Source organism: Ochotona curzoniae, unplaced genomic scaffold (genome assembly GCF_017591425.1).
Source record: "Ochotona curzoniae isolate NIBS_2020 unplaced genomic scaffold, NIBS_Ocur_1.0 contig_2688, whole genome shotgun sequence".
Classification (NCBI taxonomy): domain Eukaryota; kingdom Metazoa; phylum Chordata; class Mammalia; order Lagomorpha; family Ochotonidae; genus Ochotona; species Ochotona curzoniae.
Window position 1 is genome coordinate 1139479 of NW_024465553.1, and position 21138 is coordinate 1160616.

Genomic DNA, 21138 nt, shown 5'->3' on the forward strand with positions numbered 1-21138 from the left:
TCCAGTACCCTGGTTCTGTGCTGGGGCCCAGGCATCACCCTGCTATGTCCCAGGAGCAGGTTCTGAAGGCCTTAGTCAATGATTCTTCTAGCCAATGATGTCTGCCTGGGACATGGATCCAAATCCAATCAGTGAGAAGTTGAGGGAACAGCTGCAGGGTGAAGATGGCTGCTACTGGGTGGGCAGACAGGACACGTCCAGAACTGTGTCTGCCAAGTGTGGCCAAGCACAGAGCTAAGCTGACAGCCCTTCAGCTGGTCCATGGTGCTACAGCACAGTGGGTTGAGCCTGTGACTCCAGTCTCCAATCTCAGAGTGTGTGTTGGCATCCTGGCTGCTCTGCTTCGGATGCAGCTTCAAGCATTACCATGTACCTGGCACATACGTGGGAGACCTAGAGGAGTGCCTGGCGCCACACTGCACGCAGTAGGCATTTGGGGAGTAAACCAGAGGATGGGAGATCTTTGCCTCACTGGCTCTCTGTTGCTATGTCTTTTAAATCAACCAATTAGGTTTTTTAAAATATTTATTTTATTTTTATTGGAAAGGTGGATATACAGAGAGGAGAGACAGAGCCTCTTCTGGGTCTCCCACACCAGCGCAGGGTCCCAAAGCTTTGGGCCGTCCTTGACTGCTTTCCCAGGTCACAGGTAGGGAGCTGGATGAGAAGTGGGGCTGCCGGGATTAGAACCGGTGCCCATATGGGATCCCGGGCGTGCAAGGCGAGGACCTTAACCACTGCGCCATTGCACCAGACCCCAGATGCATCTTTAAACCAGTGAAATCCAGGGGGTGGCTTTGAGCAAGCATGGGCATCCACCACGTCAGTGAAGGCGGCGTCACCTCTGTCTCCGTGTCCCCTTTGTCCCCGTGGGGGCTGCTCCTTGCCATAAGCTCGCCCCGAGGGGACGGTGGCGCCCCTTTCTGCTCACTCCTGCTCCAGTGTCACCGTCCCCCACACCAGCTGCCACTCAGCATGTTCAGCAGAGGCTTATAAAGATTTAATAGCTGCAGGCTGTAATGAGCACCCAGGTTATTAAGATCCCATTTCTCTTTGAAAATATCTCATGAAGTATTCTCTTGAATAATTAAGACTAAATTCCACCGATCAAAATAAATGAAAAGGGCCATTTGGCCCTGCAATGTCCCTGAGCAACGCGGGGGTCTCAGCTCCAGCCTGGCTGTGGGCAGTGTGACAGGCCCTGGGTGTCCCTGCAACACCACTCAGGTTATTGACTTTCACACGATGTCACCATCCTGTGGTCACCAAAGGGGAAAAAAAGTCACAGGCCCCTCTGACGTTGACACCACTGGCCAATCCCAAAATAAGGATTTGTACATATTCCAAGAATGTGACTGTATTTATCCTTAGGGTGTGGAACTCAGCCTGGGCAGACAACGGTGAGCTCATCACCTGCAAAAGACCAGGCCTGGAGTAGGACTCAGTCGCCGTCTGTCCCTGGGGCGAGGGTGCCAGCGAAGGCAGAGGAGCCTGAGAACTCTGTCCCCACATCCCGGGGCCTCAGGAGGTTGAGTCCCCGGCCCCTGCTCACAGGAGCCTTGCTCACACGCAGCAGCCCAAGCGTCGCTCAGCCCTGAAGGGCACTGGGCAGCCACAGTGTGGAGGCCTGGGTGAATCTCACTGGCCAGCGCGCCCCAAGGAGCAGCAAGACAGCCCTGCAGGATCGCGTGGGAGTGCACTGACCTCAGGTGGACTTTTGAGGGGTGGTCATTTTCTGGGTGCACAGTCCAGAGCTGTATCAGGGAAGGGTCTGCATGGGTCTTGGCCCAAAGGTTGGGACAAGCCCTGGGTTCAAGTCCCAGCTCCACTCCCAAACCCGACTTCCTGCTAACAAGCATGGTGGAACGAGGAAGTGGCCCAAGTGGTTGGACCCAGCTGTCACAGGCATTTAGGTTGTCACTGTTACTTGGCACGCTCGTCAGAGAGGATCCAGGTGGCTCCCCACCACCCACAGGGGACGAGGGGGTTGTAGTGGCGGCACTGTTAGAGCCCCTGCCACACAGAACACGAGGCCCCACGGGACTGGCCACTGCTACAGGCAGACTGCAAGAGCCACACAGCACGCACGTGAGGACACGGCCCTGGCTCACTGGGGACACAGGCGGAAATCAGAGGCCTGGAGGGGCATGTGAAGGCAGGGAGAGAGGCCCTTGGCCGGAAGGAGCCGTGGGGGCCCTTAGTGCAGGAGACAAGCTCAAGAGGTGTTTCCGGGGGGGCCGTGCCAGGGATGTGGCCTGCGGTGCCACCCATGTCCACTTCCCTCCCAGCTCTCTGCGAGTGCCTTGGGGGAAGCAGAGGATGGATCCAGTGCTCGAGCCCTGCACCCTTGTGGGAGACCCGGGGAAGCTCCTCGTTTTGACCTGGCCCATAAATACGGTATGACAGGAGGGCCTGGGCTTTTCCTCGGGACACGGGGAGCCCCCTCCTGCCACCATGGCAGAAGCTGCTTTTTCCTTTTTTTTTCCCCCCTAAATAAATCCTGATTTGTAACCTGGAAAAAAACAAAAAGGTGCCCGCATGATAGTCTGTGTCGCAGAAGGAGGGCTGGGAGCGAGCAGGAAGGGGCATGGCAGTGCTGGGAAGTACCACGGCACAGTGTGGATTCCTGGTATAATTAGAATATTACTATTTGTCGTCTGTCAGTATATCCCTGTGGATTTGGGTTTGCACAGCCACAAATACTCAGATATTTCAAGCTGTGCTCCCTGCTGTTTCCTGGCCAACTCAAGCAGAGCTGGAATATTCTGCCTGTGCCAGACGGTGCCTCACTGTCGCAGTGATAATGGAAGGGAGAAGGCCCTGCCCCCACCTGCTCCAGGAAAACAAACACAGCCATTAGCCAGAAAGACCGCCAGGCAAGAGGAGCCGCAGAGGCCGGCTCCCAGCCCACCTGGGCCCGCCTCAGTCCCCTCCCAGCCCCTCTCGCCAGGCGCCCCGCACCTGCAAGTGGTGCTAGCATTGTATTGATATATGGAAAATGAGCCAGCAAAAGCCTTCACAGTGCAGGCCTGCGTCTGTTCACAGCTGTGACTGTGATGGTGTGGAGAGTGTCAGGCGTGTGGTCGCAGTGGCTACCCTCCTGGGTTACAGACAGGCATCTTTGCCTGGAACTTGTCTCTGGTTGCCCTCAAGCCTGGCCTATTCCAGATGTGCACTGGCCCAGGTGCCTGCCGCTGCGGGGCCAGGGACCCTGCAGGGAAAGGGATGGCTCCAGTCAGCAGTCTGGCTGTGCTGGGAGAGAAGCTAGCATGGCAGTGTCACAGCAGCCTTGGACCGACATGCTGCACCTGGTCACCCAGCTGGCCAAGAGACAATAGACAAGAGGTTGAGCCCAAGCGGCACACGGGCGTCCGCTGTTGGGCTGCAAGGAAATCAGGACCCCTGTCCTGCTGGGAGGACACTGCCCTGGACACAGCGGAGCCCTGGAAGCGGCAAAGGCTGGCGCAACCATTGAGAGGTGTCTGGGCCCAGTCCATGACAATGGCACGGCCTCCACTCAACCAGGGACCGTGAGTTGACCCTGCAGGATACCAGGAGGGTAAGCACTGCAGGGAGTGGGCAACTGGGCCCGGCTGCTGGCTCAGGGGTCACCAGATGGGTCCCCTGTGGCTGTTTTGCAGGCGGGGTCAGAAGGTTAGAAGGTGGGCATGAACCGGGCCCCAGGAGTGAGTGAGGTGTCTCCCGATCTGAGGCCTGGAGGAGAGGCTGGCATCCTCCATGGCATCCCAGGCACACCCACAGTTGGCAGCTGGGAACAACAGGCACTCTCTGTGGCTTCTCTCCCACAACTTTTCAGACGTAATGAGCTCCACAGGTTAAAAAAGGTAGTCACCAAAATACAACATTTGGGGAGCCAGCTACCCAGAGACCGGGCTGGATGCGTCAGGACACAGACCTCCAGTGCCGTGTCCTTGACTCCTCCCCATTCTGCCTTTAGCAGTCAAAGGCACTCGGCCTTGACTCAGATTCCTGATGCCAGCCACCTGGGAATGGAGTGCAGGGGGCAGGAGGTACTAAGACAACGTACCAGGTCTGCGTGCGAGACATGGCCCAGCCGCGTCTCAGGCACGCGGCAAGCACCCTCTGGCCTCCCCAGGGCTTGTGAGCCGGGCCTGCGGCAGGGGCAGCTAAGGCCCCAGGGCTCCCCACCTGTCAGGGGGGAGTGGGGCTGGGGCGGCCAGGTATCTGTCTGTGGACGCATGTGGGCCAGGGGCACGATGGGGCTGTCCATCCTGTCACCCCCACATGCAGAGCCAGGGCATATTCTCCCGGGCAGACTGCTGCCCCAACATGTCCATGGGCCTCTCTGCCAAGGGAGCCCTGACTGCACCCACAGTCCTTCCTCTTCTTCACTGGCTAGTTGCTTCTGCCACTTTATTAAACTCCTCCAGCCAAAAGCTCAAAGCTCAGCGGGTTCTTTGGCCCACACCTGTGGGGATGAGCCCCCAAAAAGGCCAGAGTGCACAGCGCTGGCGAGGGACCCCTGGCACAGCGGGGCATGAGTCAGCCTGCAAGCCTGCCCGTGGCGCGTACCCCCAGACGCTCCCAAAGGACAGGGCTGGCTCAGGCCTAGGCCAGAAGGCAGAGGAAACAATTGGGCCTGTACTGGGAGCAACAGACTCAGTGCCACCTTGGGGACCCCCACAAGTCCCTGCCCTGAGAGGTCCACTGTGCCCGTCTGCCTCAGCCAAGCCCCAGGCCTGTGCTCAGTCCCTCCCTGTCCTGCTCCTCTGGGCAGCTAAGAGTGGACAGGTCTGACCCTGTTTTGTCATGAGCCTCAATCAATTCTAAACAAGCCAAAGCCTTAAAATAGATGCATTTTACTGAGTGCAGTGAATTCTTCAACAACTAAAGATGAATTCTGTGCAGCACTTCTGAGAGCTGCATCCAGGAGGCGTGGCCCTCAGCAGTGGGGAAGGGGCAGCTTTGTTCCTAACCCTGTGGCTGTTTACCTGCTTATTAGTACTGTGAGTAAGAGAGCAAACAAGGGCCCGGTGCCGTGGCCTAGCAGCTAAAGTCCTCGCATTCAATGCGCCGGGATCCCATATGGGCGCCAGTTCTGATCCCGGCAGCCCCACTTCCCATTGAGCTCCCTGTTTGTGGCCTGGGAAAGCAGTCGAGGACGGCTCAAAGCCTTGGGACTCTGCACCCACGTGGGAGACTCGGAAGAGGATCTGGGCTCCTGGCTTCAGATCGGCGTAGCTCCAGTCATTGCAGTCACTTGGGGAGTGAGTCATTGGACAGAAGATCTTCCTCGCCGTCTCTCCGTATATCTGACTTTGCAATAAAAATAAATAAGGCTTTAAAAAAAAAGTTTATCTATTTGAAGGCGTATGTGTGTGGGGGGTGGAATATCTTCGATCCACTGGTTCAAATCGCCTGACAGCCGAGACCAGTCTAGGCTGGAGCCAAGGGTGGAGACTCCACTGGGCATCCACATGGCTGGCAGACACCCAGCTGACATTCTTCCAAATAAGAAGAAAGAATTTAGAAACATTTTTAAAGCTTTACTGGTGATATTTAAATATTTATTTGATAAGGATAGAGGGAAGGGGAGAAGGCATACATACTTGCAAGCAGAAACGCCACCGAGGGCTGGGCCAGGTAAAGGCCGGGCGCCTGGAAACCAACCTGGTCTCCCACGTGAAGGGCAGTGAGCCAGAGACTTGGGCTGTCACCACTGCCACCCAGGGTGGCCGTCAGCAGGAACCAGTCACCAGTTACGTGATGTGGGCCACACGGACAGCGACCAGACCACTGCTCCAGGGTCTTTTGTTTTTAAAATCCCACTTCAAAGGAAGAGCAAGGTCCATATGTTCTATCTGCTGGTCCACCCTCCAAATAGCTGCAACAGCCAGCACTGGGCCAGGCTGAAGCCAGGAGCCGCAAGCTCCGACTCCCTCATGTGGTGCGAGTACTTTGACACCACCGGCTGTCTTAGCAAGTGCATCATGGCAGGAGGCTGAACTGGAGGTTACTACAAGTTTAAAAGGACTTGGAAGCCCAGCTGCAGGCAACTGCCTTGGTCGCCTTTTACCTAGGTTAAATGCTATACTGAGAAATGAGCAGGGCATTCGGACCTGTGTTAATGCCAAATTAGTGCCAACTATATCAGTGTGCCAGCAGAGTTGCCTGCCCCGCCCCCCCAAAAGGTTAATGGGAAAGGCAAACGACCCCAGGCTGTGATTTAACCCCTGGCCTGGGGGCGGGGTGACGCAGAGGCTGTAGACTTCCTGGGGATTGGAGCAGGAGTGGCCGAGGGTATGTCTGACAGGGAAGCAATGACTTCTGGGGGCTTCCACCGTCAGGACCATTGCATGAGATGGAGTGGTTCAGGGGGCATGTCTGGGTCAGGCCAAGGCGGCCACCCATGTGGGAGACCTGGGCTGGGATGGGCTGTCCAACAGCACTGCCCACTGCCCACCGGTGCACACAAAAGCCGGGGCTGGGGAGAAGAGCTGGCTGGCTAGGCTGCAGTACCATCTGTGAGTATTGGAGCAGGGGGTGGGCCACCATTGGGTGGGCTGCAGCAGCCACCAGAATGCAAGAACAGAAACTGGGGGCAGATTCTGTAGGGGATTTGTAGGCTTACCCCCGTGGGACCACAGCACCCACAAGTTTGTATGGAGAGCTAGGCTGCTGACAGGTTCAGCCAGGCTGGACCACAGAACTCACCTGACAGAGCTGGAGCTGGGGCTGGGAGGAGGCCGGGCAGAGATGGACTGTAGCACTCACTGGCACAAGGACTGAGGGCAGACCATGCCAAGCAGGGCCATTGCACCCACCAGCAAGCATGTGTGAGCTCTGGGACCAGGAGCAGACCTGGTAGGGGAGTTTGCGGAACTAACCTACCAGATTGCAGCTCCTGCTGAGGGCTAGAGCTGGAGCAGGTCAGGCCAGGCTGGGGCCCTTGTGTTTGTGTGGGGCAAATCTGGAAGAACCTAGACTGCGCTAGGCCTCACCACTTGCTGTCACACAGGACAGCCAAGACAGGGTGTGGGCCACACCCAGCTGGCTAGGACAATACTCACCATCAAGAGCCGAGACTGTGGGTGGGTCAGGTCAGGCTGCTTCAAAGCACTTGCCAGCATGCACAAGACTTGGCTCGGAACAGGCCTGGTCGAACTCTGGGGACTCCCCTGCTGGACAGCAGCTCCCACTGGTAGTATCTGAGCTGTGGGTGAACCAGGCAGGGCAAGGCTATAGCACCCATTGCCACGTGTGTGGCTGTGTCTGTGGCAATGCCAGACTGAGCATGACTACAAAAGGATGTGCGTGATAAGCCAGGCTAGGGTGTGGCACCCACCAGTTAATGAAGAGCTGTCTGGGGGTGGGGCAGGCTAGGCAGTGAGAGCTGGAATGGGTGCGGGCCACTGAGGTTAGGCCACAGTACCTATTGGTGAGTGCCAGGACTGGGGCTGGCCATTATCTGTCTGGGCAGCACCTCTGGCTGGCACACGCGAGATCCATTGCTGGGAGTGAGTCTTGTAGGGGAACTTGAGGAACTTGAGGCCAGATCATGCTGGGCTGCAGCAGCCATCGTGATATGTGTGAGCCAGATCTGGGGGTGGGACAGGGTCAGTCTATAGCACACACTGGCACAAGAGCCAGGCAGAGTTGGACCACAACACCCACTAGTTCACATAAGGGGTGTGGGTGGGCAAGGCTGCTACACTTGTTGGCCATAGCTGGGATTGGGGGCAGGCCAGGCTGAAGCAGGCTGGAGCATCTACTAGTGAATGCCAATACTGAGGGTGGACCACCTCAGACTGGGCCACAGTACCTGCTGGCAAACACAAGACCTGGGTAGGCAGCAGGTCTGGTAGGGCAGTGATTCCCTCGCTGGGCTGCTGCTTCCACTGGTGAGTGTGAGAGCTGGGGCTGGGAGTGGATTGGCCTGGGGGTGAGTCAGACCGGACTCAGTTGCTGTGCCCAGTCACACACATGAGTCAGAAAGGGTGGGGGTCAGCTGAGCTAGCACGCAGCACCAACTGGCTAGTGCCAGGGCTGAGTGTGAGTCATGTCAGGCTGGCCTGCAGTAACCCCAGGAAGGCGCAAGACCCAGGACTGGGAGCGGGCCTGTAACAGAACTGTGGTGTCTACACTGCTAGGCTGTGTCTACACTGGTGAGCACAACAACCAATTAGAGGTGGGCCAAGCTGGATAAGGTGGTGGCACCTTTGGGTGCACAAAAGGACTGGGTATGGGAGCAGGTTGGCCTGAGCTAAGATGCTCACCCCTGGATGTGCTCGAGAGCCTGATGAGATACAGGCTATGCTGGGCTAGGCCACAGTAGAGGCCGGCACATGTGAAAACCAGGGCTGGGGAAGGGCCTTGAGGAGGTTACTGCGGATTGTTCTATTTTGTGGCACCATGTGCTGGGCTGGGCTAGGCTGCAGCATCAGGTTGCACGAGAAATAGGGCTGGGGGCAGAACTGACCAGGCAGCTGTGTCCACTGGTATGTGCACTGGTGTAGGTGACAGACCACACCTGACCCTGCACTGGCTGGCACACTAGAGTCAAGTCTGAGGTCACCCCAGATGAGGTTTCTTGGGGAGACTCCCAAATTAAACTGCTGGACTTAGACCCAGGGCATGGGAAATGACAGGATGTGTGGTCCGACCTCAGAACGCGTGTTGGGACTGGACCTCCTCAGCTGATGCCTGTGCAGTGGGCAGCACGTCCGGACGCATAAGGAGGACATGATCACTAGCTCATCTAGGCCAGGTGGGGATGTCAACTGCCCCAAAACGGGTGAAAAGCAAAGGGTGGACAGCTCTTCCGAAACTTGATAGCCTGTTCCTGGGCCTGTCTGAGGGACAGAGGGGGTGGAGGGAGGTCCCTGAGCCCCTCAGCAAGGAGCTGGGTCAGGAGTGCTGCTGCACCATGAGGGGGCTGCAGGTGTCCACACAGTGGCTTCCCCTCAGTGCCCACTCCACAACTCCCTTCGACAGTGCAACGGTACCCTACTGTGCACACAGCTGCCTCACCCGCTCACTCGCTGATCACAGCTTCGGTTCCATCTCGGCCAGCACGGGCACGGAGCTGCCTCCCACACATGCTTGCTTCATGCTGCGGCAGTTCTAGCTCGCTCTCCAGCAGCGACCAGATGCACGGGGACGGCTCTCAGCGGTTGCAGCTGTTTCCTGTCCACGAGTGAAGCCCCGCGGCACTGTGCACCTGCTGGCCACGTGCACTGAGCGATGCCTACTCAAGTGTCTTTTCCTTTTGCTTGTTCTCTTGCTATTGAATTTGTTTCATCACCAATCCTGTCAGTCCCTGAATCACATCTGCAGATACCGTGTGTCCAGAACCAAGCTGACAGTCCACTTGACTGCACAAGCCTTTTAATTTATGCTACAAGGGAAAAACCAAGATCGACACTAAGGCTAGCTCTAAGAATGCAGTGTTTTAATGATGCCTTTCGTTCCTGTGGAGAACAGAGCAGTGTGCCCTGAGGGCCGCCAGCGGCCGTTCACTCTCACTTCAGTCTCGGATGCTGACACAGGAGGGCCCGCTGCATTCTTTGAAGATGCTGTGAAAATAACCCACATCCAAGGGAAACCATATTGCACGTTCAAATGTTTAACTTCCCAGGCCTGCAGGGCACAGGACTTTACTGAGTACGGCAGGGAAGCGGGGAGCCATGACAGTCACAGTGGGCTGGGTGTGTTCACACAGTTCCAATTACGGGGTGCCCTTTAAGGGGCTTGTTGGCAGGGAGCCCGGTAGAGCAGAGTCCTGCTCAGGAATCCCTTTCATGGCCGTGTCCTTTTTGGTGCTGCCTCTGGCCTCTGCAGCCTGACACAGAGATTCAGTGACCCTCCCTGCCTGGGGACCGGTGCCCTGGTCTCCAGTCTGGCCTGACACCTTACCGGGCATTCATTACTTCCTCACACCCCGAGTTGAGGCCCACTGCTCCTCTACCCACTACTGCCCAGAGGGACAGGGTGGACGCCCACTGAGGCTGGCAGCTGCCGCAGCTCTGCTTACACACCCCTTCTGTTCCTCACCCAGGGACCTCGGCGTCTTTGCCTTCCGGTCCTAATAATGCTCAATTCTGCTCACAAATCCCTCAAGGAGCTTTCACTTAAGACACTCGCATTTCTTTCTTAAAGCTTTGAAAGGTGGAATGACAGAGAAACGTATCTCTCACTCTCTCCTTCAATGTCCAAATGGCTGCAAGGGCCGGGGCTGGGCCGGGCTGAGGCCAGGCGTCCATATTGCCATCCAAGTGTCTCTGGTGGGTGGCAGGGGCTTGAGAACTTGCTGTCCTCCGGGGTGGACCTTGGGACGACAGGCTGCAAGCAGAGGAGCTGGCTCTGCCGCCAGGCACACCACCATGTGTGAGGGCACCCAGGCACCAGCCCCAGCTTGGTGACCCTGGGATTCTTTTAACGCTACTTCGCTTATGATATTCATATGTATTTGAAGCTTAGTTTCAGAGACATCTTCACCCACTGGCTCACTCCCCAGATGGAACAGTCTGAAGCCAGGAGCTTCTTCCAGATCCCCTGCATGGGTGGGTGCAGGGGCCGATGGACTTGGGCTGCTTCCCACGCACACTGGAACTCAAACAGGCTCCTCTGTGGGCTGCAGTGCTAAAGGCAGAGGCTTAGCATGCAACCCCACAGCACCGGCCCCAGCTTCCCACCTTGTGTCTCCCCGACTGCCCTCCAGTTTCCCGAGCATCCTGGAGACAGGCCTGCTCTCTTTCCTCGTTTCCTTGTCTCTTTCAGTGGCTGAGGGAATCCAGAATGAGAAAGAATGGAAGAACGAGGAGTTCCCAGCCAGGAACAATCTGGCTTCAAAGAGCTGGCCAAGGCTCCGGCTGAGCCAAGGCAGGCCGCTGTGGCTCGAGCCCCGGAGGAACAGCAGGGGAGGCGGACCACCCGAGGAAGGCCTGGGCATGCCCAGCTGGGGGTACAGGAGAGCAGGGCCAAGCTGCCGTGAACCCAAAGGGAAGGGGTGTCCTGCCCTGCCACTGGTCCCTTGGGAGCCTGGGGAAGGCTGTCTGCTCAGGGCTGGCCAGCCAGTGCTGGACTCGGAGCAGCAGGACACCAGCGACAACCTCTCTACAGCCTGCCAGCAGATCTTCCCAGCACAGGTAACAGGCGCTGCTCGGCCTCTCTGGGCACTGAGGACTCACCGTCTGCACTCCAGCTCTTCAGCCTTAGGGCCCGTCCTGTGGGCTTGGGGGGCACCTCAGGTGCTGACGGCCTGGTGCTAAAGCAGCTGGGAGGGCACCTCAGGAAGTGCTCTTGCTGCAGCAGGCAAGGTGGCGAGTGCCGAGCGTCAGCCAGCACACAGCCGAGTCCGGCGGCACACGGGTGCTGGACGCCGCTCACAGCCACACAGCGATCCGGGAGGCTCCCATGGGAAGAGATCCGAGGCTCAGCAACAAGCAAGGCGCAGAGCAGCATGTGCGCGCCCATGCTGCGAATGCCAATGGAGAGAACAGGGCTAGATGGTGGAGGCAGGGAGCTGCCTCCTTCTTTTTGCTGTTGCAGTTTAAAGTATCTTATTTTTATTGGAAACACAGGTTTACAGAGCAAACCTTATGATTCACTCCCAAATGGCCACAATAGCTACAGCTGTTGATCTGAAGCCAGGAGCTCCCTCCGGGTCTCCCATGGGTGCAGGGTCCCAAGGACTTGGGTTAGCATCCACCACTTTCCCAAGCTACAAGCAGGAAGTTGGATGGGAAGTGCAGCAGCTAGACTAGGAACCAGCACCCACATGGGGAGGATTAGCTAACTGAGCCACCATGCCAGGCCCGTCTGCTGCTGTTTGCGGGGGTGTCAGGGCCACGCAGGGGCTCACCTTGGCCATGCCGTGGCTCCATCCCTCAGGTGTGGAGCCCTGAGCCTGCAGAGGCAGCGAGTGAATGGCAGCCTGTGATGGCTCACACACCCGCTGTGCCAGGCCAAGGCGAGCAAGCCGGGTACCTCCGAGTACCTTCACTTGCTGGATGCCAAGGCAAGAACAGAAGCTGCCAAAGACACTAAGAGGCACCATCACACTGCGGTGTCGTCACCATCTCTTCCATGTAGCAGACGGCCTGCAGCACCGACTGTGGCCAGGTTTCACCAGAACACCATGAGGGCTGGTGTCCAGTGCTGCGAACACAGAGAAAGCGAGTCAGATAAGGAGCAGGAGGCAGGAGCACTGGCGAGCAGATCAGCGGGGGGGCGGGAGATATTGGGCTGGCTGGGGGTGACATCGCACGGGGGGGAGGTGCTGGGCTGGCTGGGGGGACACCACACGGGGAGGAGGTGCTGGGCTGGCTGGGGGGACACCACACGGGGGGGAGGTGCTGGGCTGGCTGGGGGGACACCACACGGGGGGGAGGTGCTGGGCTGGCTGGGGGGGGGGACACACCGCACGGGGAGGAGGTGCTGGGCTGGCTGGGGGTGACATCGCATGGGGGGAGGTGCTGGGCTGGCTGGGGGGACACCGCACGGGGGGGAGGTGCTGGGCTGGCTGGGGGGCGGACACTGTGTCCTACAGGACTGCATTCCATCGCATCTAGTATGGACAGAAGGGCCTGCCATGTGTGAGCACCCAGGTGAGACTGCATGAGGCGAGGCCAAGAAGGGGCCCATGAACAACTGGACACGGGCGTTTTCCTGCTCAGACCCCATGAGCTGCTGCCTGTGTCCACCCCCAAGTGGCACCACGCACACAATCAAGCGAGAGAGCCACAGCGGACGCCTCCCATCCAAGAAGTGATGCAGTAAGTCCACGTCGGGGAGGGCCACCCTCAGCTACGCCCTCCCTGTCTTACTGGTAAATCAGAGGGGAGAGAAAGGACCTTCTATTCACTGGTTCACTCTCCAAATGGCTGCAAGGTGGGGGGTTGGGTCAGGCAAAGCCAAATATTCAACACAGGTATTAGTGGTTCAAACACTTGAATTGGGCCCAGCACAACAGCATAGTGGTTAAGGTCCTCGCCTTGAATGCACTGGGATCCCATATGGGCGCCAGTTCTAATCCTGGTAGCTCCACTTCCCATCCAGCTCCCTGCCTGTGGCCCGGGAAAGCAGTCAAGAACAGCCTAAAGCCTTGGGACTCTGCACCCATGTGGGACACCCAGAAGTAGTTCCTGGATCCTGGCTTCGGATTGGCATAGCATCGGCCGTTGCGCTCACTTGGGGAGTGAATCATCGTACGGAAGAGCTTCCTCTCTGTCTCTCCTCCTCTCTGTACACCTGCCTTTCCAATAAATTAAATAAATCTTAAAAAACACACACACACTTGAATCATCTTCCACTGCGTTCCCAGGTGCATCCGTGGGAAGCTAGACGGAAGGGAAGAGGTGGGAACTTAAAGCAGCACTCCTGTGGGATGCAGGCAGCTAACCCCCTGTGCTACAACACTGGCCCCACTCCATATCACTCCTTCTTTACTTTCCTCTCCCTCCAGTCTCAGGGCAGGAAGCCCTTGGCCCTTGCTCCCCCTGCTCTCCATAAAATCAAACAGTGACCTCTGACGGCCTCTCCAAATGCCGCCTGAGGACAGGCCGAGGAGCTGGCTATCCTCCTGCAGGACTGGCCCTGGGACATTCTGTGAAGTCCCAAGGAGCCCAGCCCTCACCCCAGATGCCCCAGGGCGCAGACAAACCTACCTACTGAGTGCTCTGTTCAGGGCAGTGCTGCGTCCCAGCAGCCACTAGCTGACCCCTGTTCCATGCCAGGCAGAGCAGGTCTCCATGCTGCCAGGACTGGGTCAGGGGAACGGACCTCAGCCTCCAGGAGCTGGTGCAAGGCTGGGCATGAGGAAGACAGACAGCTGCTGGTGGTGGGAAAGCCCGCCTTCCCGAGGCATGGCGGGGAAGTCGTCCGGGGCCACGCTCACCGCGGCCCGTGTGGTGCGAGGCCGCAGGAGGGCTGGGTGGGGCACAAGGTGCTTCCATTCTGTCTCTGTTACTGCAAAGGCTTGAAATTTATTTAACTTCAGCAAATATTGGAAATAGAAAATGAATTCTGCAGAATTCCACAAATAAATTTTCCAATTTCTACTAACAAAAGTTGCCATTCAACATCTGGGTAAGCGCTTGTGCTGCTATGGCTGCTTGGCACGGCAGGTGTGCCGAGCAGGGAACAGGCAGAGACAGGCAAGCAGCACCTACACCCGCGTTATCACAATGTATTTTCTTTAAAATTCCAACATGGGTTTATCACTTCAAAAGATATACAGCATTTCCATTATATTTGCAAACTTAACCTTATACATCTTTTAAAATCTGGAAAAATTTTTAAGCAGTCTAAAAAGCACTTAGCAAAATTGGTAAGTCTACATAACGGGTACTATCCACTCCAGTATCAATGCTGGCTGCAGGAGGCGGCGACTGTAAACACGCATTACCTTACAACATGCATAGACTGTGGACTGGCCTGCCTTCTGCTGGACCGCAGCGGCATTGCAGTTGTGCTTCCCTGTAGGCGGGGCGAGCTGCAGATTGGGGTGCGGCCGCGTGCACTGCGCAGGGGACCCCGACGCAGGTCACCGGGCTGCGGGGGGGTCAATCTGAGGGAAAGCTCCACTGGGCACTGGAAGCGGAGTCCGGGGTGATGCGACCGAGACACGGCTGGGCGAGAGGCTAAGTGGCTCTCGTGGGGGCAGGCTTCCTCACTCCCTCGCTCACTTTTATAAAAGCAGGGATCCAGTTAGTGTAATGCACTGTTTGGCTTATTTTTGGTGTGCAATTATACCAAGAGTACATCTGCTATTTAGAAAGACAAGAACAGGGCATTGTCGGAGGTTAAAGCGACAATAACACGCTGACAGTGGCGTGTGCAATCGGCCCACTACAGGGAGCCTCCAAAGCCCAAATCACTCATCTTTGTGTTTCAAGGACAGGTTTGTGACCATCACAGGAGCTGCTGAAGCCACCCTGAGGATGGGGTCCTGGCAAAGCCACCAAGACAAGAGGGAGGGTGTGCCCGGGCCTGCCCGCACACCACCAGGGTGGGCACGCCGCGGGCAGAACTGCTCCAGAACCCGCCCATCATCACTGCTGCAGGCCAGTCAACACAATATTCAAGTAACAGGTGTTTAAATGGATAAGTGAAAAACTTCTACCTAACTTTACACATCTACATAAAATTAAATAAAACTTTTAATGCATACGCAACACAATTTATATCTTTTAGGATTTCTAAACTAAAAGTTAAACTATTATTTGCGTCAACATTACTATATTTTGCACAATAACTTATACTTAGGAGAAATTTCCCACAAAAATATATAATTATGACATTCACATTGATCATTTGAAAGACAATGCTTAAGGGAACATTCCATTTTGTAGCAACGACCACGCCCCAAACAGCACCTACCAGTGCGCCCGAGGCCTTCACATAAATAAGACCACACCATTTAGCTTCTGAAGCTAAGTGACTCTTGCATTTACATCATTGCAGACAGTGTAAGGAAAAGAAGTCTAGAACGCAGTGCGATTTGCTGGTGAAGCAACACCACGACCGGGTGGACCCCTCTCCCCGGGGACGAGAGCTCACGGGGCTGCTGCGATGGCTGGAGCTCCAGCACAGACACCGGGGCGCCGGCGCCAAAGGAAGGGACTGCGTGGAGGACAGAGGACCACAGCCAGTGCTGCTCCCCTCGCCACAGTGCGCAGGGCGGGCTGGGCACCGAGCGCCCAATCCCTGGAGCAAGGGCCTGGGTACGCCCTCCCGGTCAGGCCCAGTGGCCCCTTCTAGCCTTGTGCAAAACGCAGAGCGGCTCCTCGTGTGTCTGTGCTGGCCCGCCCTGGCCCGGCAGGCGGCTAACAAGCCCACCCTGGTACGAGTGTTACGCTGCTACCCTGTCACCAGGCAGGACCAGTGAGCCGGGGCTCCTGACGCTGCTCACTGCAGGCTTTCCTGGACCAGCAGACACCTTGTACAAGAACAAGACGGCAAGAGACAGCAAAGTCCCACTCACTGTCCCCCACGAGTGACCTTTCTCCAAACTTCTAAAAGAGAATGCATAATTCCAAAAAATCTAGGTTTCTAACTGACCCTCTTTCTAAAGAGAAAATCAGTGGACTTTAAAACAAAGCAAAAACAGCAAGGTGCGTGAAGTCGAAACAGCACATCTAATTGCATATTTTAAATTCTTCAGAATTCTGGTTACGCCTTCAAGCATCTGCAGGTTCTTTCTTTTTGGTTTTGGAAGCAGAACAAAGTATTTAAGTGATGTAAGTAAAAGCAACAAAAGCTACTTTAACACCTGTAGTGCGGCGCGCGACGGCTGAGGGCGGGCCTGGGGCTCTGGGCTCCACTCACAGCGCCTGGCAGGCTCAGGCCGCGAGCGCGCGGAGGGGACATCACACGTCACCTGCTGGAGTTCCTTGCCATCAGGCTGCCCTGAGACCAGCACACCGATCACTCTGCGTCCTGTGCGCTAACACCGGGAGAGGAAAGGCCTGTGGTCCCGCCAGTACATGAAGGACACACCAGACACGCGGAGTGACACAGAACAGGCCAGGCACAGCCAGGGCATGAGCACAGATGACAGCGTGTTCCCGAGCCTTGCCCAGCTCTGTGCGGGCACACGCACGCTGCCAGCCTGCAGCAGCTCTCCCGTCTCCTCATCTCAGGGATGTCATCTTTGGCAAGCGGTAAACCTTAAAGAAATGAGACGCTACAACAGAGAAGGGCGGTCACGTGGTTGCCGGAAGGAGAAGGCACCAAGGCCGTATACGAGCACCAGGTCCGGTGAGGGACTGGGTTTCTGGGAGCAGGGAGTGGTGCTGGGTGCGGGAGAGCTGGGGCTGAGGGCTGAAGGCAGAGAGGGCCGAGGCAGCACCTGGGCACTGCTGCCACGCAGAGGAGAGGGCAAGGGGAGTCAGCCAACTGAGCGTGGGGGACAGGAGACGCCATCAGGACACCGGCATGACAGGGCCTGCTGCAGTCTGCGACGCCACAGAAGCACGCTGTGTGCCGAGGGCTGCTCAGAACCAACAGGAGACACTTTCTACAAGGCCAACAGGGTCTCAGTCACTCCAAACAAGACGTTGTGCACAAAGTAGAGCTCGCAGGCCATGCGGGAACAGAGCCACGCCTTCTGAGGAGACCGCCGACTGGGAGCCAGCAGGGGCTCGGGCTGCAGAGGCCCCAGCACGCAGGCAGCGTGAGAGGAAGTGACGCTGCCAGAGGACCGAGCAGGGAATTAAGGCAGATGCAGCACGAGGCCTGGGAGTACGTGCCTCTTTGGTAATAGCTGCTTGTCCACAGGGAAGTGATGCAGATGGCGAGGTGATGTCGGAATAGCTGAAATCCGGCACAGCAGTCCACCCCCAGGGTCCCGAGCGACCAGCGTGTCTCAGGAGGCAGAGGCGTATCGAACGTCAAGCACAGAAGCTGCCTGGAGAGAGGAGAGAGGCTCCATGAGCAGGAAGGTAGTAAGCATGGCTGCCAGGGCAGGAGCCCACCTGGCAAACCTTGACCGGGGTGAGCTCTCACTTCCTTGAATGATGCCCATCACAGATGGCAACAAAAATAGCCAAGAATGGCACAGCTTAGGTGGTAGAGCCTGGCATCAGCCCCACTGGCCGGAGGGAGGTGGTACTCCCAACAGCTGGGCCAGGAAGGAGCCTCTCCCACGACTTTGTCCTAAAGCCCTGCAGGCATCTCTCACTCCCCTCTCCACAGTCCAGGGCCAACAATGGCCTGGGGTCGCCACAGTCCTCCAGCTGTTGAGCTGTGGACACACAGCCAGGACAAGGAGCCAGAACGCGGCCACTTGAGGCCACCTGGGAGCACCGTGCCAGTTCACACCAGCACTCTGCACTCCAAGTGAGATTGCTCTCTTCAACTGTCCAATCCGCCTCGGGCGTGAGGGCCGACCTCTCCAGGTCCCAATGACCTCTTAGTGATGCTGAATCTTGGTCCAAACTTTACTTCAGAATTTTAAAAAGATTTAGTTATTCCTAAGGCAGTTTTGCACAAAGAGGATGACAGTTTCAACTTCCCAAAAGGTTACAAACACCAGAGAAGGGCCAGGCTGCAACTTGGGGCCTGGAGTTCCATCTGTGTCTCCTGCACTTCCACCAGCTTCCACTACCCACCCAGTGTGGAACCAGGGAGCTGACAGCAAGCGGCTTAACTCACTGCCACAGCAGCAGCCCACTCTTGGAGCTTCTGAAGCCAGCCCAGCATCAGGGGCTCTGAACAACTGAGCCAACAGGACACCCCCACCCACCATCAAGCTTGCATGTCGTGGGGAGGCCTCTGCCGAGCAGGGAGGCAGCAGACGGGGCCAGAGGCCTCAGCGGCTGTGCTGACGCCAGCCACCAGCGTCACCACCCGGTCCATTACTAGAGTCCGTTGCCATGCTGAAGTCTCAGCCTCGGTAAGAAAGCCAGGCGCCATTCCCGTCCACCGTGAGGCCTGCTGGGCTGTGTGGCGGTATTCACGGGGAGCCCCACACGGGCAGTACTCACGGGGAGCCCCACACGGGGAGCCAGGTCCTGAGAGAAGGCAGGCTCACCATCCTTGAGGTACTTTGACTTTCTGTTTCCCTCACAGCTCGCACATAGTTTGCTAAGTAATTTAACTGTGACCACCAACTGACTGGAATCAACACACATCCTGTCAATCACCAGCATAAGTTACTGATGTAGCTGAAACCTAAACACGTTTCTGCAGTTGAGAAGTCAAGCGAACGCGGGCATGAGGTGGCAGGGAAGAGTGCCATCTTACCTCGCCATCCTCCTCAAGCGTCTTGGCACAGTCCCCGGGGGATGTGGCTGCTCTCTGCGACCTGGGCCCGCTGGACTCCTCTCTCCCATGTTCTGCTTCCCATTCTTGTAAGACTTCGTCTATGTTGAAGCGGCGTCGGTAATTCACAAAAAAGTTCTTGACTTGGACTACTGACTTGTTCCCAATCACGTCCGAGATGGCTTGAAAGTCCCGACCGTACTTCCGGATGGCTGGGGTGGGAGAGAGCATCGTCGTTGTTGTTCAATAAAACAGGAAAGCAATTTTAAAAACCACATTTTGTTTCCTCCTCCAACTAAGAAAGGTAGCAGGCGCCATTTTGGGAGGGGAGTAAGCATCAGTGGGTGGAGCCAGGTTAGCGCAGGTGCCCGCACCGCCCTGCATGACGCAGACAGATGGCTGCCCGTGCACTGTGCCACTGCAGTGCCCGTGCCCAGGAGTTCTCCCATGTACCTGCTGCTGTCACTTCGTCCCTTCTAGTAACAGCTCAGCCCTGAGCCACTGACAGGAAATTCACACACGGAGGCACCACGTAAACTTTTATAACTTACAAGAAGCAGGAGGGGAGAAAGAGGTATGCCCACAGGAACGACAGTGCCCCGACTGAAGCAACAGTGCCTCAGAACACGCACAGGCGGGAGGGACGGCGCTGGCCCGCTGAGGGGCCCCTACCTTGGACGGCAAGCAGTTGCTCTTCTGTGGTCCAACGCGCGTTGCATTTCTGAATGACCTGGGAAAGCAAACGACAGCTTGAGCACATCGAGTTAGATGACTGTGTCCCTTACAGGCGCAGTGACTCCCGGAGCTCAGCTTCAGCAAGGGCGCATGCAGCTGTCTAGATCTTTCCATGTTCTTTGTTTCACAGCTGTTTTCCAGGCTGGCCTTCTTTCTGTCTTAATCCTGTGCTTCTAATTGAGAGGGACAAGGAGAGCAAGTTACCGCCCACTGTTTCACGTACCAAATGCCCACGATGATGGGCCACAGCTGGGCGTGGGAACTCAGTACACACTTTCGCATGTGCATGTCAGGCCCCAAGTGCGAGCCACCACTGCTTCAGAGCAGGTTGCTGTGTCCGGATGCCCCCTGCAGCACCTGACCCCACAGGGGAGGGCCGGAGGCAGCAAGCCAGAGCTCAAGCCCTTGGGGTCCCTGCAGCTCCGTGACAGGTTCTGGTCCTGAGGTCCTGGCCTGTCTCTGACTTTTGAAGGCAGGTGGAAATCTCTCTGCTTTTCAAGTAGTAACAAATGGGGTGGGGCCTGGACATGGGTTCTGAACCCAGGACTCTGATATGAGACACGTGCTGGAGAAATCCGATCGCTAAGCCTTTCTTCCTAAGAGACACACACTGGAGGTGACGTGGGTACTGCAGGCGTCTCATTCACTGAGCGCACTCCCCAGCCGCCCATCACACACACGGCTATGCCAGGAGCCACGAGGCTTTCTCAAGTGGGTGGTAGAGGTCCGAGTATCTGCACCATAACCTGCTCATTAGCAGGAAGCTGGGCTGGAAGCGGAAACAGCACACATGATGTCAGGGCCCCAAGCAGCAGCTTCGACCAGTGCCCGGGAGGACAGACCTGCCAGTGCCCGGGAGGACACAGACCTGACCAGTGCCCGAGAGGACACAGACCTGACCAGTGCCCGGGAGGACAGACCTGACCAGTGCCCGGGAGGACACAGACCCGATGACCCTCACACAGCCCTACCTCCGGAAGTCGGTAAGCTTCTATTCCACCATCCAGCTTCTCCTTGAGAGCACTGTTTGTCTGTTTAATATTTTGAATCTAAATGGAAAAAAAGTTTCATTTTAAAAAGGAAAACTTTCATAAATGTATGCAAATAAAACAAAACTGATAAATTCAGTACAAGCAAAGAAAGGAACCAAGAGCAGAGCCGTTCCAACTTCTGGGATCTAGGTGGTGTCCCTGAACACGCTGTCACAGACCCACCCACGTGGGACAGGTACGGGGTGCTGAGGGAGACAGGGAGCGGCTCACAGGACACAGGACACAGCAGAGGCTTCAGGTCGGCCTCCAGGGACCCCACACGGCGCCGTGCTGCATCCCATCAAGCAGGCCCCTCAAGCCACACCTGGAGCAACTGTCTTTCTCTAGCTGACTTTTCTAGTTCAACACACCACATCAGCTTGCCACTGCCTAGGGCGGACCAGGCAGCTCGCTGGGGAAGGCGCTTCTCCCATCCTCCCATGGCCTGTGCAAAGCGGATTCCTTCCTTGACCTCATGAAAAGAGGGCGCTTTTAAGAAAGCAAGAGAACAAGCAAGCAAATTTTCCTAAGAAAATCAGACACTGATGATTAGAAGATGCTCCTCAGCAGACCACAGCCTGGGCTGCAGGGCAGTAAAGGTCAGACAGGAGGAAGAGGGCGGCGC

The 21138-nt window shown here is 56.8% G+C and overlaps 1 protein-coding gene and 1 long non-coding RNA gene across 3 annotated transcripts in view; both read right to left on the bottom strand.

Annotated features, from left to right (window-relative positions):
- Positions 1 to 10794: 10794 nt before the first annotated feature.
- On the bottom strand, positions 10795 to 12175 carry LOC121153086. Its single transcript, XR_005883338.1, has 2 exons — positions 11846 to 12175; positions 10795 to 11458 (listed from the first exon to the last, which is right to left on the bottom strand). It is a non-coding gene; the product is annotated as an uncharacterized LOC121153086 (long non-coding RNA).
- Positions 12176 to 13947: 1772 nt separating this feature from the next.
- RCOR1 (REST corepressor 1) overlaps positions 13948 to 21138 on the bottom strand; it is a 55559-nt gene continuing 48368 nt past the window's right edge. The window contains exons 9-12 of one of the 2 annotated variants that reach the window (XM_040975038.1): positions 20454 to 20531; positions 19420 to 19477; positions 18730 to 18959; positions 13948 to 17392 (exon numbers count right to left, since the gene is read on the bottom strand). In XM_040975038.1, coding sequence (XP_040830972.1) covers positions 17351 to 17392; positions 18730 to 18959; positions 19420 to 19477; positions 20454 to 20531 — 408 coding nt within the window. In that variant the 3' untranslated portion in view covers positions 13948 to 17350. Of the gene's footprint in view, positions 17393 to 18729; positions 18960 to 19419; positions 19478 to 19943; positions 20325 to 20402; positions 20532 to 21138 lie in introns of those variants that run through there. The other variant, XM_040975039.1, reaches the window with a different exon arrangement.